Below are 18,793 nucleotides of genomic sequence, written 5' to 3' on the forward strand. Positions count from 1 at the left end.
ATGTTGCATCAGACTCAAAGGACAAGTCTGCTATTGTCAAGACCAGTCAAATCTTATCCACACTGTTATAAAAGAGGTGATTTATCACAACCTATAGGTAATAGTACAGTGATCAAGTTTTAATGATTATAATGACAATAGTGGCTACTTGTATAGCCCACAAGTCCACATTTTGGTGCTCATGGCGCTTCAAGAAATGAAAAGATAGTACACAGTAGTAGTAGTAGTAGTAGTAGTAGTAGTAGTAGTAGTAGTAGTAGTAGTAGTAGTAGTAATAGTAGTAGTAGAAGTAGTAATAGATGATTATAGTAGCAGAAGTAGTAGTAGTAGTAGTGGTTGTGGCACATGAGAGAATTTCCACCTTTTTGTATGGACCACAAGATGAAAAAAATTGCATGATTCTCACAGTAGCATCCTTAACCAATCCATCTCATGAATGGCAAACTATTGTAAGCTGGAGTCCTCAAAATTCAAACTTGTGTTCATTGTAGACAGACACTGGTGCCAGAATACCCATTACCTTACTACATGGTACCTACTCAAAGTGTTATTAAAAGTGCGAACAATTTTTCTGCAGAAGTTGAAATAATTTAACAGGCTCTTTAATACAAACTTGACAAATGAGACAGAACCATTGGAAACTACTTTCCATCACTTAAAAAAAAAATTATGTGAAACTGTAGTGTAATTAATTTGTGGACAATGGGACATTCAGTTAAACATTAATTACTACACTGTACACATGTACTTAGCATTTTATCACTATCAATGAATACCCTCATCAATGCCCCTTTTCCACAATACCTATTGTAGTAATTAATTGTTAATCTCTGAAATCAATCGCCAGCCAAATCCTTTGTACAATATCTGCCATATCAACTGAAAAAGTATTGATTGCTTTGGTTAGCAATTGATTCTAACCTGACAAGAGAAATTGTAAGTCACATTCACGATTCTCAGTGTTAGGTGACAGTAACAAAACTACACCAACAAATAAGTATTAAAGATACCTGTAACTTCAGAATAAAGGTATTTAACAGTTTATCAGTGCATCAAATCCTGGGGGAATTTTGATGAATAAAAAAAAATATCTCGTCATCATTACATAGGCACACATCACTGCATATCTTACTGGACAAACATTTGATGAAACTGATTAAATTCAATACATCTGCACTAAATCACAGAGAAATTTACAAACATAGATCTGTCAAATGAGGAGTTGGTCATAAATGTAAAATTGAGAGGTTTTTTAATATTTTGCAACTGAAACAGGCATTTTTACCGATGTTCGAACAAAACAAGGATCATGTGACAGCGATTTTTAATTCTACCCTGTAAGAACCACTGATCTCTATACAGGAAATGTCTGGATACCTCACTGCCTATGCATGCCATACAAACAAGTGAAGCCGCCCATCGCCAGCCATGTCACCGAGCACACTCTTAAATATGGAAATGCATGCATTTTCCAGCAGAGATTGTCACCAAAATCATGTGATAATGTGAGCTCAATACAACATGTATGGTGATGTGTATGGCCATGATATCCAGATACTCCCAAAAGAGATCAGTGGTAAAAACACTAACAATGAATAGTAAAAATCATACTTGAATAATGCAGCATCAAACCAGAAAATTCACAATTCTGGGACTCGATAGGTTAAAATTACTTGAATTAAAAATAAAAAAAGAAATACAGCATTAGTCCAGAGACATATTTGATGGAATCTTAACCTGTCTTTGAAATACTTGGGTGGCAAGAAGTCATGCAATCTGTTTTTAAATTAAATGGGTTTCCCATCATCTGGGATTTGTACAGTATCATTAAAAAGAAAATAATGATAATAATAACTGTGGCAAGCATGAGATACAAGGATTGGAAAACAACTTTACCAGGAGCACACATTGGGACTAAGTAGTGTTATAATACATGTATGTCATTAGTTCACAAAGCACTACATGATCCCTTTAAGTTTTGGAGCACTTCCCTCATGATACTCACACATACCTCTCAGCATCTGTATTAAATTGGCAGCAATAATATCTATTGTTGTCTTACAACGTTGTGTTCTTAAATATAGCTGTGCTCGTTAATGTGTCAAAATCTATTGATGTCATTATTGAGATCTCATTTTAGAGCAAACACAATTGTAAGACATTCAAAAAGAAGATTTATTGACTTGGTTATAAATATAATACTGTGTTTTAAAGTATGAATGAGCTTACTCATTTTTTTTTCCACAACTTGAATATCACCATAAAAAGAAAAACATCAAAAGCAAACAAAACACAAGACAGTATACATGTAACAAATGATATGATATGTGATTTGTGAGAGGCATCACAAACATTAATTTCTTCTCAGGATTCAGTTGTGATTAAAGTTTATAGATCATATCAACAGAAACATGAAACATTTATTCATCTATATCAAATTGAACTGCATGCAGTATAACAGCGGTCATTTGATATGCAGAGTCACAATAATTATAACAGCGGAGAAAATTGGCAATGATGTTTAAAGCACCTTTCCTCTAAACCCATTGAAGACAATTCCCGGGTATACTCAGGTAGGTGTCTATGGGAAATGTGTGTTAATATAGCAAAATGAGCTCATCCTCAACAGGTTAAGCTAGGTTAATATAGTATTCATGCATGGATTCTGATTGTCCCGTACCTATGGGATAGGAATGAAACAGGTGGCGTAATCTCACCTTCTTCTTGTGCATTTGAACCAGTTGGTGATGTCAGTGCACTTTGTGTAGTAGATCTGGTCATAGGGCTCACTGTAGGTGACCTTCACAGACTGGAAATAGCTGTAAAATTGAAAAGATTACGATTGGACTTCACAACATCTCCTTTTCAACAAAAAAAAGAAACACAAAAATGTGACTTGTATTTAAGATAGTACCTACTTATGCCTACTTGTGCCTACAACAATTTTATCATCAGTGATATTGAAAGACAAAAAAAGCAAATACAACAAATACAACAGAAATGACCCTAATGAGGTACACATGATTTTGACATGTCTTGATTTGACATTGATGGCAGAAACTTCTGCATGCTTACCAAAATCATGACCAAAATCATATACTGTACTGTGTATAATTGTACATACATGCTTGTAGGTGAGGCATCAACTGAGTGGATGCAGGGTATTTTCTTCCTTTCTATTAAATACATAATACACGTACACGTACACATAAGTGCTCCTTTATCCCACACATTTTCCCTGAACTGTCTCCAAAATCTGAACAACCGTTTAAGCAACAAGCAGAGAGGGAGTGAATTGCTGCGACAGATAAGAAAATGAAGAAGGGGGAGTATTAAAGGAGAGACAAAGAAAAGACATAGTTACATGTTCAGCATCTTATCTGACCTTAATCTTTTATTTTCATCACATTCTGGTGCCTCCCACACCTTCCTTCCTTCCTCTCTTACCCCTTTCCACTGAAAATAGACACTTTGCATGTCGTCACACAGTAGTTTACCCTGCCCTCTTTCAATGTTAGGCCTAAAGACAGTCGGATCAAGTTGATGAAACACTATCCGAGGTGAAGGGGAGCACATAATCCACCAAGTCACTGAGACATCACACCAAACCAGTAGGTGGGTTCCCTTTTTGTGCGTGTTAGCCTAGTTTTCTGCCCACATACAGAAGTGACTTGTCATACATGTAATATACTGTACAAAAATGGTCCTTTCTAGAGGCCATTAAAGCAGGCCGGCTCCCATTTCTCACTGAAATCATTTCCAAGATGATCGAGTCAGACCAATGTTCCTCATTCTGAGTTTGTTATAGCCAGGGAAAAGTTCTGGGAGACCTTCAAAAATGTTGCAAGACTTGGATTTCCATTCATGCTCATACTTTGTATGATAATTGAAAATACCATACACTATCACGAGTGTAAGATTCCTACAGATGTGAACATGGTAAAAAAGGAAATCATCTGTGCAATTAAACCCTGTGTAAACAGTATGATTAGCCACTTATGCAGAAATGATATACTAGTACGCCATAGAAGCAACTGAACTTTTCTCTCTCCTTTTCACTCTCGTATCTCCCCCCCCCCCCCTTCTCTTTCACTCTAACTCCCCTATGAGTGTATGCCTGGCATATAACTATGCAGTGTACGTCAATTTCCTGGAGGTTTTTCGTCAGCTGCACACACTGATAAAATGTCAAGTGCATCAAAACAGAAATGCTCCTGTTCCTGTGATATTTCATACTACGTTCCCGTCTCTCATGTTCCATGACACCATAAAATAAACATGCACAGACTGTTAACTGTGATCGCATCAATTGTTGAATCTATGTGTGCACTACGGTGATGTTTGCAGCCGGTTGCCATGCCTATTAAATTTATAACCTGATTCCACTGGTGAGCAGGTATATGACGATCTATCTGTACAATATAATGGATGGGAAATATAAAATAACGCTTTTATAAACTTCAAGAATGTCAAAAGTACAATGTACATCAAAAAGTTGTAGCTGTGTAGCGAAATATAATCAATGATGTCTCTCTAAAAAGTTGACAGGTGATTTCTTGGCAGCATCTATGCATTTAAAATTGTGCAGTAACTACAGCTGTACTTACACAATTTTATTGTGATCCCAACTACGATCACGTATTCAACTATAACTGCAGAATTATATCCTACACAAGATTGCATATATACATTGTATATTCATGAATGTTTTAAACAATGTGTGCATCATGACTAATTTGAACAAGCCATTGTTTGTGAGTCCATTGTTCATACACAGATTGGTGAATCAGACTAACAATTTTGGTTTGTGATAAATTTCTCTTTGACAATCAAAACAGGGCTATTCTAGAAGTGCTATATATTCCTTCTGGCATTCAAGTTCATGTTTACAGGGAGTCAAGGTTTCCTTTTTGATTCTATGCCAAATGAAAGGAATTTTAGTAAAGATTTTCATGCAGTGTAATGTGAGACTCGTGAGGCGATGACCTAAAAATCCCAAAATGTAGCCTGTGGGTGCAACGAATATCACTGCTTTAAAAAGACATTTTAAACTTTTAAGTTCCACACTTAGTTAATTAGATTTCATTTCAAATTTTGATGAAACACGCTGGACTTGTTTACCATTTTTGTTCTATTTTACAGCACTCATTAAAACAAGCTTTAATAGACATATTCAGGAAATGCACTTTGCAGAAAATGCAGCAAAATCAGCTTAAATATCATGAATTGAATATGAAGCACCTGAAATCAAGGATAAGACTGAAAGAAGGACAATGACTGCTTTTAAATTTATGGCAAAGCAAAACATACTATTCCACCTGTTAACCACTAATTGAATCACTAATCAGTATCATAAATCTTCTTGCAATGTCATCCTACCGTTATAAATGAAGAAGTAGATCTAATCTGGCAATCTTTCCCTGGAGGAAAAGTGGATAATTTGCAAGTCATCTTGTGATACAAAATCTACAACAAACTCTGAAGCAGGTTTGCACATACATTGTACATACGGTGTAAAACATACATACAAACTTTCGACTTCATTTCCTATCTTAAGCATATTGCAAGTTTAAGGATAATGCAGGGTATTGTATACTTAATGTCTAATTGATGCAATAATGGTACAGTTGCTGTAACATATCAACTTCATTATTTCTGGGGGTAAGTACAAGAGACCCGCGGGTCTAGCGCTCACCTGAGTATCGCAAGTTCACCTTTCACGCAGTCACTAATCTAAATTATTCACAGCTCTACCAAAATTTGACGAGGCATTCTCAAGTGGAAGATGAAAATGTACAATAAGGGCCCAATTTTTTCAAGATTCCTTAATTTGGGGGAATTGGGGCCCCCTGGGGCCCTCTGGGTGGGGCATGGTGCCCAGTTTGATAAATTGAGATCCTGACCACCTAGGGATGCTACCTGCCAAGTTTGACAAAAATCCATCATGAGGTTTTCAGGAAGAAGATGAAAATGTACAATTCAGGCCTCCATTTGGACCCTTCCAACCACCCCCCCCCCCACCCCCAAGAGGGGCACCCCTGGATCTCCTATGAACAAACTTGAAACTACAGTCATTACTGTACTCACTCATAGTATTATCTCAGCTCTATAACTTCTGATTCTAGAGAAGATTTTTAAAGATTCCTTCATTTGGGGGGTTTGGGCCCCCTGGGGGCCCCCTGGGCAGGGCATGGTGCCCATTTTAACAAATTGAGATCCTAACCCCCTAGGGATGCTACCTGCCAAGTTTGGTGAAAATGGGTCATGGGGTTCTCAAGAAGAAGATAAAAATGTACAATTTAGACCCCATTAGGACCCCTCCTCACCCCCACCCCCCCCCCCCCCCCCCTCTGGGTCCAAAGGGGGGCACCCCTGATTCTGCCATGAACAAACTTGAAACTACAGTCATCAATGTGCTAACTCATAGTATTAACCTAGCTCTATCACTTCTGGTTCTAGAGAAGAAGATTTTTGCGGATTCCTTAATTTTGGGGGGTTTGGGCCCCCTGGGGGCCCCCTGGGTGGGTCATGGTGCCCATTTTAACAAATGGAGTTCCTAACCCCCTAGGGATGCTACCTGCCAAGTTTGGTGAAAATGGGTCATGGAGTTCTCAAGAAGAAGATGAAAATGTACAATTTAGGCCCCATTAGAACCCTTCCCCACCCCCCTCCCCTGGGTCCCAAGGGGGGCACCCCTGATTCTGCCATGAACAAACTTGAAACTACAGTCATCAATGTACTAACTCATATTATTAACTTAGCTCTATCACTTCTGGTTCTAGAGAAGAAGATTTTTACAGATTCCTTAATTTTGGGGGGTTTGGGCCCCCCTGGGGGCCCCCTGGGTGGGGCATGGTGCCCATTTTAACAAATTGAGTTCCTCACCCCCTAGGGATGCTACCTGCCAAGTTTGATGAAAATCGGTCTTGGGGTTTTCAAGAAGAAGATGAAAATGTAAAAAGTTTACGCACGACGCACGACGCACGACGGACGACGGACGACGGACGACGGACGACGGACGACGCACGACGCACGACGCACGACGCACGACGGACGCCGGACGAAGGGCGATCGCAATAGCTCACTTGAGCCTTTGGCTCAGGTGAGCTAACAAGTACAGACCACTTTCACAGAAAGTCTCTGGTACTTGCATTGTACACAGCTACCGTACAGAACAAAGAGTATGCATTAAATCACTTTGAGAAAAGTTACGAGTATTAAATGAGATAATTGCAGCATTCTTTTGGGCAACTACGTGTACATTTCTTGTACATGTAAAATTTTGAAAGGTTCCATCTTCAGTTGTCTAACAAGGTGACTCTATCATTTCCCTTCTCTAATGGGAGGTCAAGTTAGTTGTAATTCCACTTTTTATTTGGTCTCTCATTCGAAATCCACTTTCCACTTTTCGACACTATTTGGTGCCAAAAAGGAGAGTGCGGTGAGAATGTTTAAAAGTCAAGAACTCAACCATAGACAGTTTTCAATGGCACCCCAGGACATTACACTGTTAATCCTGTCATTCACGACAGGAAAGAAGTGGGACAGCCTGGCGCTGGTGTAAAGTAGAGAGGACATCAGCTTCCATGAAGACATTTACTATGCCCTTAAACCCAATAGGATATCTCTAAATATCCCTCTCCAGCTCAGTTAACCCCCCTTCTCCCTCCCTCTCACCTCCCCCCCCCCCCAACACATAAACATGCCACAAATATGTATAACCATACAAATACACACATATTGCACATACACACATGTACTGTACAAACCATCCATGGAGCTCCATGGTGAACACTCTTTCATATAATTTCTGGACAGCCTACATTGTATATGGGTCAATATTACCATTAGCTCACGTTAGAAAATAGCGATGATGACAGAGTGGTCAAAATTCTGGCCACCTTGGCAGAGTAATAAGCTTTACAAGAAACAGAAATGACGAAGTACTAGTGCACTATTTTGCCAATTACATGTAAGTGAAGACTGTACATTGCACATTAATATTGGGCACTACAAAAAGTAATTTTTCTCACCCAAAAATTTCTTTGCACTCTATTGGTGTTTTTTTTTTCATTTCAATATTAAAACAAAATTCTGATACAACAAAGTGATTTTAATAATTGATCAACTCTTCATATATTTTATGAAATATTTTGATTTATGTACAATGTAATTGGATTTCAACATGTCTCTCTCTGGGGAATTCATTTTTGTTCAGGTATGAGATCCATATTCGTAAACCACCATTCTTTCCTATGACTTGTTGGAAGGCTTACCTGTCAGTCCTTGTACAGACATGGCTACCAGGGACATCCAGTGACAGGTTGGCACTGCCCGTCCAGATGCAAAGAGCAGCAAGGGTCAAGAGGACAGCATACCATCTCCACACAGCCTCGTCCAACATCTTGACCAGATAGTATAATGGCAACGTATGTCAAGGTGCCGGCTACTTCCAATGGATAATCACCTGTGAAGGGGGCAAGAATGAAGAATACAAGTTCAACAATTTGTGCCTCAGAGATTCACAGGTGTGCATGGTATAACGCAGACAGTTTGTTCAGAAGGTCCTCTGCACTATGGGTGATCAATATTTGCACAAACTGGGTCACTGATATATCAATTTTGCAGGTCATGAACAGATAAAGATTTTGTTTGCGTTGAGGCTTTTCCAATTGAGCCTAAACACACAGTGTTTGATAGTCCATCAATTCAGTCCCTTTTCATGGGTCACTCTAGTAAACCCACACATTCTTGATCACCCTTGATCAGCGTGATATCATTCAGTCCCTTTTCAAGGGTCACTGTAGTAAACCCGGACACATTCTTGGTCATCCTTGACCAGCCTGATGTTCACAAGGTTCACATTGGGGAAAGGCTAAACCATGATTAATCTGTTAGTAGCTCCATGATCAATCTTCTTCTTCTTGTTTACAATGAACATTCTGTTATAACATTCTGTTATCACTATCATCACTATACATTACATCTTCATCAGATATCAATGCTACATGTACAATCATTTACATTACACACAATCAGAATCAATACTACCATTATCAAAAGAATATCATCTTATCCATTTTAGCTGGGGAGAAAATATGTGAATCTAAAAGATGATTACTAAGTATTGTTGTTGGTTTTTTTTTTTTTCTAAGTTAATTCTTAATTGTAGCCAGCATGGAAACATACAGTATTACCAGGGAGGTGGGACCCCAGCTCCCTGGTATTATACTACACAGGCAGGTGTACAATGCAAATCAATCAAACCTGCAGGCAAAGTAATGCTATTGAGAACATGGCTATCGTCCTTACCCAAGAGAGAAAAAAAGAAAGTAAAATCTTTCTCAGACAACCTCGCACTACATGTATAAGACAGAAACACCATTCTCCTTTTATCTTTCTGCACTTCAAAGATGAAATAACTTTGAATTCATAACGTGAAGTTACAAATGCTGTTAAAATCATAATGTGTATACTTCCATCTGAATGTACATCCAGACATTGTATTGTCTATTTTATGTGTCACAGCTATACCCTGTACACATTACACAAAACTGTAAATACGGTCTGTAAGCTGATTTGCAATTCAGCACCCCATTAATACAATTGTAATGCACATTATCATATATGGGAACAAAATTGAGTCCTGATGTTAAGACTAGGGCCCAAATGCTAATCTTCTACCGCAGCTAAATTCTATTTGAGGTTCCTTCATCGATCATATTACTGTTATTTGATATCTTCAACAAATCTGAGAAACATCAATACAGGGTATTCTTGATAATTTCTGCCGGTCCCTCTCACACCCCATGTCCTTCCATTATTAATGGCAGCTGCGTACTGTATTTTTCTTCATAACTCATTCTGTATCATAGTTCAGTGACTTTCCTTTTTATATGTGGTAAAGTAATGCACTGCAGGAAGTAAAATGGAAAAGTCACCACTGAAGATGAGTAACAACAATAGCTTATAACTCACATTTCAGCATTTAATCAGTTCCATGTCATCAAAATGCACATGACCATAATTTTCTGTAGATTCCTAAAACAATGAAATAAAATGCCCTCTCAAAAGCAAACAAATTAAAAGCAAACTCACTTGTTGACTTATTGCACTTACGTAATAAGATGCAGCGATGATTTTCCTTGAAAACATTCCTTTACGAAGGAGGTATAATAGTAGTAATGATACCCTGATTCTATATTACAAATGAAGCAATTTATGCTGTTTCCTGTACAGCTTCAACACCCAGAAACTACTTTTTCTCTCATCAATCAATTAAAAACACACATCTGCATCACATATTTGTCAATTACCACAAAGTATTTATCAATGGATGCAATGAGCTATATCTTTCATTACAACTGTATTACCATATTAGATAAAACTACAATATCAGTGTGAAATTCTCACAGAATACTACCTCCTGTTTCCTCATTGGGTGTACTGACAAAGGAGTTGGCTGAACATTACCATTCATAAATCAAAGACAAGCATCATTGGAAAGAATGTGATAAATCTGCTATAAAATTAATGGTGCATGACAGCACTGCAGTTCGCTGACATTTTTAGGCAATTTGAAAGAGGAATTAGGTTCATTGTGTTAGTTCCTTGTTTACAGTTGAATATTTGGTACTACAATGTCATAGAAATAATTGAATTAGAATGTTTTCACATTCTTATGTGCACTGTCCAATAAAAGGATGATAATATCAAGCTTCATTAAGTTTGTCTCTATTGCCAGCCAGTAGGTATGAATAAAAAGTGGCTTTTCAATATAACAAGAATGTCATGAATGAGCGCCATCAAGTTTTGGGAGAAGCTGACAAATTTTGCTTTGCTGTAGTTGTCAAGGAATTATAAATGTTATCCTCATCTGTTTTGAGTGAACTTGATATACAATAAAGGGGAACTAAGCATATGGTTGAGACGGGGGATTCAGACTTTCACTTTCTACAAGATATAATTAGAAACTGCAAAACAGTATACACTTCTAAGAAAAATAAAAAAAAATCAGAAGTTTATTTGCGGAAAAATGGATTTGAAATGACTGAGATATATATCCAAAACAAAGTACTATAAAAACAGTTGTCCTACAAATAAAAGGTGGGTTCCACCTCTTATTAGGACTGCACTTTCATTTTTAGATATCTCAGCCATTTCAGAATTGAATTTTATCAAATAAACTTTCAATTTCTCTTAAAAATTGTATGTTCTTTTATATTTCATATACAACATGTAAATTGCTTTAATTAATTATCTTGCAAAAAGTTAAAATCTGAATTCCCATCTCAACCAAAATTGTGACATTTTTATGACCCTTCAACTTTAAAGCCCTGTTTCTCAAGAGTAGCATATTCCTCATCCCATCATTCATTTCACTTTGGTTTATAAATAGGAACATCAATTAAGATGAGTTTGTTATATACTCAAGTGTATATAAACCATTTTTAAGCAGAGAATCTCCTGTTTCAGAACTTGACCTTCACTAATTATTCAAAAGCATTGTATTTGGTGTGACTCTTTTGTGATGCAAGGTCACATATATGTAAATAGAGCATTTTGATATATTCACAGCTTACAGTCCTTGTATGATAATAAAAATATCAGCACAAGCACAACAATGAACATGATGTAGCAGTACAGTATCAATGTTTCCCCTGTATTTCACTACTGTTTCGATGTACATGCAAAAGGTACAGATACACCATCCATATCCACCCATAAAATCATGTTTCACTCGAGGGAAATAAAAAATATGTAATATTCACAGGAAGTGAATGAGGATATGAAGTAGGCTAATAGATCTAAGTCTAACTCTAAGTGTGTTTTGGTCAGTGATAAAACCAGTACCGGTATCAGGGACAGGGGCCGGGTGGGGATTCACAAAAGCGGTATTGGCTAAGGTCAATTTTCTCCGGATGGTTCATGAGGAAGTCTTTCCGTTTGTACGATCATCCGGGTGGAAAGTTTTGGATTGCTGCAGCAGCAAGTCCTTGTGGCTTCTGAACCATTCAAGCAAAACTAAAGGCAAGAGCGTTGTCTTGTATAATGAAACCAAAAGGAGGCAAAACAATGAAGTCAGTGTTCTATTAAACAATTAAGTTACCCCTATCAATCTATTGTATCTGTCACAAACTACATATGCATGATTTTGTAGGGATCCTATATGAACAAAATCTAAAGTAATTTTTTTTTTAAGTGTTAGTTCAACTCACCGTTTATACTCTAACGTTTAATATGTCCACAAGAGGTAGCTATCACTGCAATATGAACAACGTATGATCGGGTATACACTGTGCCGTCTGTGCATGTCACTCTTCTTAAAAATAAGGCAAAAATACTAGTAAACTCCTCGACTCCGGTAATGTTAGACTGAAGTGCTCGATCGCGACAGCCAGCCAAAACAATCCAAGCACCGTGAACTGACTGGAAGATTGAGATTTTCAGACGAGTTGTTTTTCTAACAGCAATCCACCAAATGATAAGAAAAGATCCATCCAAATTCGTTAATTAAAATTATTTGTAATCTTCCACGAACTCGTCAAACCATCAGGAATTTCACTTGATGCTGCATTCGAAGATCACTACGCACTTGCTTGATGACTCAGGCGAATGAATTCTTGCTAGTAGAATCGCGTTTTGTCTCCCTCCGTATTCTCACAGCCTCTACTCACTGGATGACACTCCCCACTCACCGGCTTCACCGACTGTGTTATGCATGCACAGCAGTGCACCCCGGCCCTTCTGATTTGGCGATGCCGACGCACTGGAATACTGCCAATCGTGACAAAAACAGAAAATTACGACCGGTAGGGAAATAGTAACCCGGGTTACACGGCGCTAAATACGTCCCATCACATATAACTCGAGAGTTAGTTTCGAAGTTGACACTTTCAGATAGTCCATTAAAAAGAGGAATGTCTGTTCTTTCGTCGCCGGTCAGGTCATCTGTGATACTACATAGTAAGCACGTTGTTATGTTTATCTTCTGTGTGTGTATTGTACAAACGTATTTCGGGCGGGGGCTCTGTTGGCTCGATTCCCCCGTTGTTGACACCACACCACCACACACCATAACAGTCGGAGCGGAGCTTCCGATCACGCCATCTCTCGAGTGGGGAGTCGCACTCAAACCACACACACACACACACACGCAGGGCTTCGTCCAGTGTTATGAATGAGGGTGCGGTCATGCATAACGCCCGCGCGATTTTTCTCCGTATTCGCCTGGTCTGCTTTGAAGACCCAACCTTCCCAAGATTTTACTCTTTGCAGGATGAGTAATCAAGCCATTTGCATCGAACGACTGAAAAGGTCTAGTGACGTAGAATCGTCAAACCTCACGGATATTGTAAACAGATTTTCCGCTATGGTATGTTGAGGTCGACTTTCATGAATCAAACAGGAACAGGGAAAATATTCGTGAAAGTCACACCAGACATACTAAAGGGTGTGTACAGTTCTGGTCGAGGTGAAGATATAGCTTTTAACGTTTTGCGAGATATTCAGAAACCACTCTAGGAGATGTCAAAGAGCATGCAGTTCTAAGGGGTATCAAAAGTTTATTTGATGAAAATCGGTTTTGAAATGGCTGAGATATCCAAAAACAAGGTGAAACAAAGAGATCCTAATAAAAGGTGTGGCAGCAGTCCCCAGGTTGCTGCCATGGCAACAGTTACTCTCCCTGGCGGTATTGTTAGATGCGCGTATTGCCCTAGAATACGCTAGGCGGTATGCTTTGATTATTGTATGCGCGCAGGCGCTTCCCTTTGATCTTGTAATGGTAACCAAATAGTAGAATGATTTTATACGCTCAGATCAGTTTCACGTCTGTATAGCTACTACAAAAAAAACATCGAAGGTACATTCAGCAACGAAATCTTTAAAGGAAAAGGAATAAAAGTCAACGAACCATAAACAAGCTGCTTATATTATGTGATATAATGTTCACCAAAGAGGTAAGCAATTTAAATATGATTGTATTAAGTCTTATAACACAATTTATATGTGATTCTTATGATTATAGTATTTTATATGTTTGTACATAGAGGTTAAGATTTAACAATGAATATATTGTGAAGAGTGATCGAATTAGTATTGATGTTACTCTTTAGCAAATGTGAGATTGAAAGCACTGTGATCTATAGATGTATATAATTTTAGTGATTATTGTATAAATGCATAATTTTAGTGTGAAACATTCATTAGACATATATGAATGACAAAGCAATTTTATTGTAATTTGTGAAACTGAATTAGATCTTATTGTATATTTTACTTATACAATTTTCTTTACAGTTTCACGGGTACGACCGTTGAGAATAAATATCTGACCGATTCCAACTACGTCCCGTTTGTCAACTGGTAATTTATCGCATGGGCAGCTACAGTGAAACTCTTTGAACATCGTTCCTGTTCAACGACAAGTCGATGATCGTCATACCAATCTGATGAGCCATTCGATGTCAACCAGCGCATTCGTCCCATCGGCGTTCACCACATCGTAAAGTCGGGTGCAACGCAGGGAATTAGGCAACTGATTGACGGCTTGAATTCGTGGTAGAGGTCTTCGAACAAGTGTCATCGGAACTGAACTTGAACTTTGAACTTCGATACATGAATGCTGATACTTCCAGTGCTGATATAGACTATAAGACAGCTCAGCCCATCATCGATTCCTCATCCGTGACTTCTGTAACAGTCTCCTGGTTGTGGATACATCGTGATCGTGCGGTATTGATATTGTAATCTCGTACAAGCTGTATTAGATATTAAAGTACAGTTTATTTCGCTCTGTAGGAAGAGAACTAGAGCAAGAAAGGAGTGCGTGATATAAATCATATGTAACTAGACTATATAGCTTTGTAAGGACAGTGAATGTGATTGAGCTATATAATTTGAACTAGATATAGAGCTATATATATAGACTTACTCGAATTCAGAAGTGAATATCGCGTATTAACTATATCCTTAGTGTTATACACGTGATATACTATCTGGACAGAATGTGATGTGTATTTACTCTTCGTAAAGAAAAATTGTATTCGCTATAGTACAATATTTCAAATCTGTGTTACGAAAGAAAACATTTTCTTTCTCTTTGCCTAGAAATGAAGCGAAGTAAGTGAAAATTAGACACTGTTGACATGGTTGATGTATAATAACGATCTCATAGAACTGTTGACGTTAATGCAAAGAGTGTGTTATTTGTCAATATGGAAGAGTATCAAAGTAATACTACCGATGGTCTTGAAGATAACGTAAATACAAGCACTAAGAAAGAAACAATCGATAGCATGTCTGCCAAAAATGTGCGGCGTTCTACCCGTACAAAGAAACTTACAGAAAAGGCTAGACAGAACAAAGTAGAAGAGTTAGAAGAACAATTCTATTCAGAACATTTTGACATTCTAACAGTCTTGAAGGACTCTGAGAAAATGCTGTCCTCAGTTTCCGTAAACTGCGATGACCTGTCAGAAAGAAAATCTGACATCTCTGCTAGATTCGGTTCACTGCAACAAGTAGCAGATGAGCTAGAAGAAGTTCTAGGGGAAAGGGATGAAGAGATAGCTAAGAATTTAGACAAGCTCTCCCCAATTGTTGTTGATATGATTTCGAAAATCGTAACCACTGTTTCTAAGAAGCAATTCGATACTAAGGAACCATCTATCACAAGGAAGTCGACTGGTTCCAAGATCTCGAAAGCATCTACAATCTCGTCGAAGAGGTTGGTTGTTGCAGCTGAGACTGCAGCTCTGCAAGAGAAACTTGCTGCACAAAAGCGTCAGAACGAACGTCGGAAGGAGTTAGAGCGTCTTGAGTTGGAAGAAGATGCTCGTAGGAAGGAAGCTTCTTTTAAGATGGCGCAATTACGCAGAGAACTCGAGGAAGAACGTCTAGAAGGTCAACTGAAGGCACAAGAGGCAATGATGAGAGTGTATGAAGAGGACGATACTGCATCCTCCATCACAGTGAGATCATCTAAGCAGCTGGTTGGATCATCTCAGAAGGAAAAAAGTGCAACAATCGTGAAAGAAATGTCACGGGAGAAAAGCATTCCTAGAGCTGATGATCATCCACTCCCTTCAAACCAGAAGTCGTCGAAGACAGAGGCCCTAAATCCTGAGTCACCAGTCTTCTATCCAGCTTCCTATCGCTCAGATGCCAAGGAAAGTGATGCTCTTACCGAGGCGCTTGCTCGAGCAATGACGCTTACCAGACTGCCTATTCCTGAGCCTCCTGTATTCATGGGTGATCCTCTACAGTACCCTGACTGGCTGTCAGCCTTCACAACTTTAATCGAATGTCGAGGAATCCCAGCTGGTGAAAGAATTCACTACCTCAGAAGATACCTTGGAGGATCTGCTAGAGATGCTGTCAGTGGCTTCTTCTTGCTGAGGTCAGAGAATGCCTTCGATCAGGCCAAGGCGGTGCTTGAGAAACGCTTTGGTAACCCCTTCACGATTTCAGAAGCCTTTCGATCTAAACTTGATGCATGGCCAAGAATCGCCAATAAGGACCACAACGGTCTCCAAAATCTCTCAGACTTCCTGCGACAATGTCTGGTGGCCTCTTCAGAAATCAAAGACTTGCAGATCTTGAACGACATGCGAGAGATTGGCAAGATTTGCACGAAACTTCCTGACTACATCGTACACAGGTGGAATCGCACAGTAGCGACGCTCAAGAAGAGCAGTGGACGATATCCATCCTTTGAAGAATTTGTCTTGTTTCTGACAGAGGAAGCTGACATCGCAAACGATCCTTACGTGACGTATGAGACTGCAAAGACTGGAAAAGACCGAAACCAACACGTCAGTCAGACACAGGAAGTAAACAAGAAGCCTGCAAATCGGCAGCAAAGGATGACTTATTCGACAGCTAGCAAGCCAAATGTGGCCAAGAAAAGCTGCATCTTCTGCGAAAGACAGAACCATGGCTTAGAAGAATGCCGGGAATTCAGTAGGAAACCAGTGGAGCAGAAAAGAGAGTTTGTGAAGAAGGAAGGACTGTGCTATGGGTGTCTTAGCAAAGGCCATATGTCGAAGCAATGTCCAAAGAGGAGTGAATGCAAAATATGCAGTAAGCGTCATCCAACCTGTATGCACGACGACACATTCAAACAGTCAACTGCAGCAGGAAAACGAGAAAACAAGGAAGAACAAGAAACGCAGTCTACCAAGGCCAAGGAGACTCCCAAAGAAAAAGAAGCAAATTGCCACAAAGCCATATCAGGTACAGACGCTTCTCTCACATCAATGGTTCTGCCGGTATACCTGTCAAGTCTGGACAGTCCCGAGAAAGAGATACTGGTCTACGCTCTGTTAGACACAATGTCAGACACAACCTTCATTGCAGATGGTGTTGGAGAAGAACTGCAGGTACCATCACATGCTGCTACATTGAGGTTGACAACTATGACAGACAACTGTACGAATATTCCATGTAGGAGATATGAGAACCTTGTAGTTCGTGGTTTCAAGTCGGCCGAAAAGATACCACTTCCTGCTGCATACTCCAGGAACTCAATTCCACTTGATGAAGCTCACATCCCTACACCAGAGACAGCACTCCAGTGGCCTCACCTAAACAGTCTCGCAGACCAACTCGCACCAAAGCAAGACTGCCCTGTAGGTCTGCTCATTGGATACAATTGCGCTCGAGCTCTCGCCCCAAAGAACTGTATCTCTGGAAAGAATGATGAGCCCTTCGCAGTAGAAACAGAATTAGGATGGAGCATTGTTGGTGGCTCTCAGACGTACTCTACAGACAACTTTGATGCATTCGGGCAATCATATCGTACTGTCAGCATGAAGGTAGAAGCTCCTATTTTGACTGACAGTCAATCAGACGTGAAGTATGTCTACAAGACACAGCTAAAAGATGTCACGACTGCAGACTTCCTTCAGATGATGGAAAAGGACTTTCATGAAATCGAAGGAACAGATGTAATGTCTCAGGATGACAAGAAATTTCTGCAGATCGTCAGAGATGGAATCAACCAAAGGGATGATGGATACTATGAAATGCCCCTCCCCTTCAAGAATGGTGAACCCACTCTACCAAACAATCGACAAGCTGCCATGAGTCGACTCAAGGGATTGAAGAGTCAGTTCCAGAAACGACCTCAGTACAAAGAACACTACATGACATTCATGAACGAAATTCTTCAGCGAGGTGATGCAGAAAAGGTTCCTGCGGAAGAATTGTCAGTTGAGAACAAGTGGTACATACCACATCATGGGGTATATCACCCAAAGAAGCCGAACAAAGTGAGAGTCGTTTTCGACTGCAGTGCTCGTTACCAAGGAACCAGTCTAAACGATCATCTCCTACAGGGCCCCGACCTCATCAACCCTCTGATTGGAGTCCTGTGTAGATTTCGCCAAGGACCCATTGCTTTCACGTGCGATGTGGAAAAGATGTACCATCAGTTCCGCGTCATGAGACAGCATCAGAACTACCTTCGTTTCTTGTGGTGGGAAGATGGAGATCTTTCCAAGACTCCAGTGGACTATCGAATGAAGGTCCATCTCTTCGGCGCCACTTCCTCCCCAGGATGTGCCAACTTTGGACTAAAGCAAATCGCGAAGGACCATAAGGAGCTCAGCATGGAAGCTGCTGACTTTCTTACAAGAAACTTCTACGTCGATGACGGTCTAAAGTGTGAATCTTCTGAAGCAGAAGCCATTGACCTCATTCAGAAGACAGTGAGCATGTGTGCCAAAGGTAACTTGCGTTTGCACAAGTTTGTTAGCAACAGTCCAGAAGTCACAAGCAGTATCCCTGA

General features: G+C 39.4%; 1 protein-coding gene across 1 annotated transcript in view; it reads right to left on the minus strand.

The window, feature by feature from the left end:
• Positions 1-13,057, minus strand: part of LOC139744401 (uncharacterized) — a 70,431-nt gene extending 57,374 nt beyond the window's left edge. Inside the window, exons 1-3 of the mRNA XM_071654842.1 lie at positions 12,219-13,057; positions 8,277-8,467; positions 2,718-2,819 (exon numbers count right to left, since the gene is read on the minus strand). Coding sequence (XP_071510943.1) covers positions 2,718-2,819; positions 8,277-8,404 — 230 coding nt within the window. The 5' untranslated portion in view covers positions 8,405-8,467; positions 12,219-13,057. The remainder of the gene's footprint in view (positions 1-2,717; positions 2,820-8,276; positions 8,468-12,218) is intronic.
• Between the last annotated feature and the right edge of the window lie 5,736 nt (positions 13,058-18,793).

This window comes from Diadema antillarum, unplaced genomic scaffold (genome assembly GCF_040938485.1).
Source record: "Diadema antillarum isolate AM-2024a unplaced genomic scaffold, OU_Dant_1.0 seq00001166_RagTag, whole genome shotgun sequence".
NCBI lineage: Eukaryota > Metazoa > Echinodermata > Echinoidea > Diadematoida > Diadematidae > Diadema > Diadema antillarum.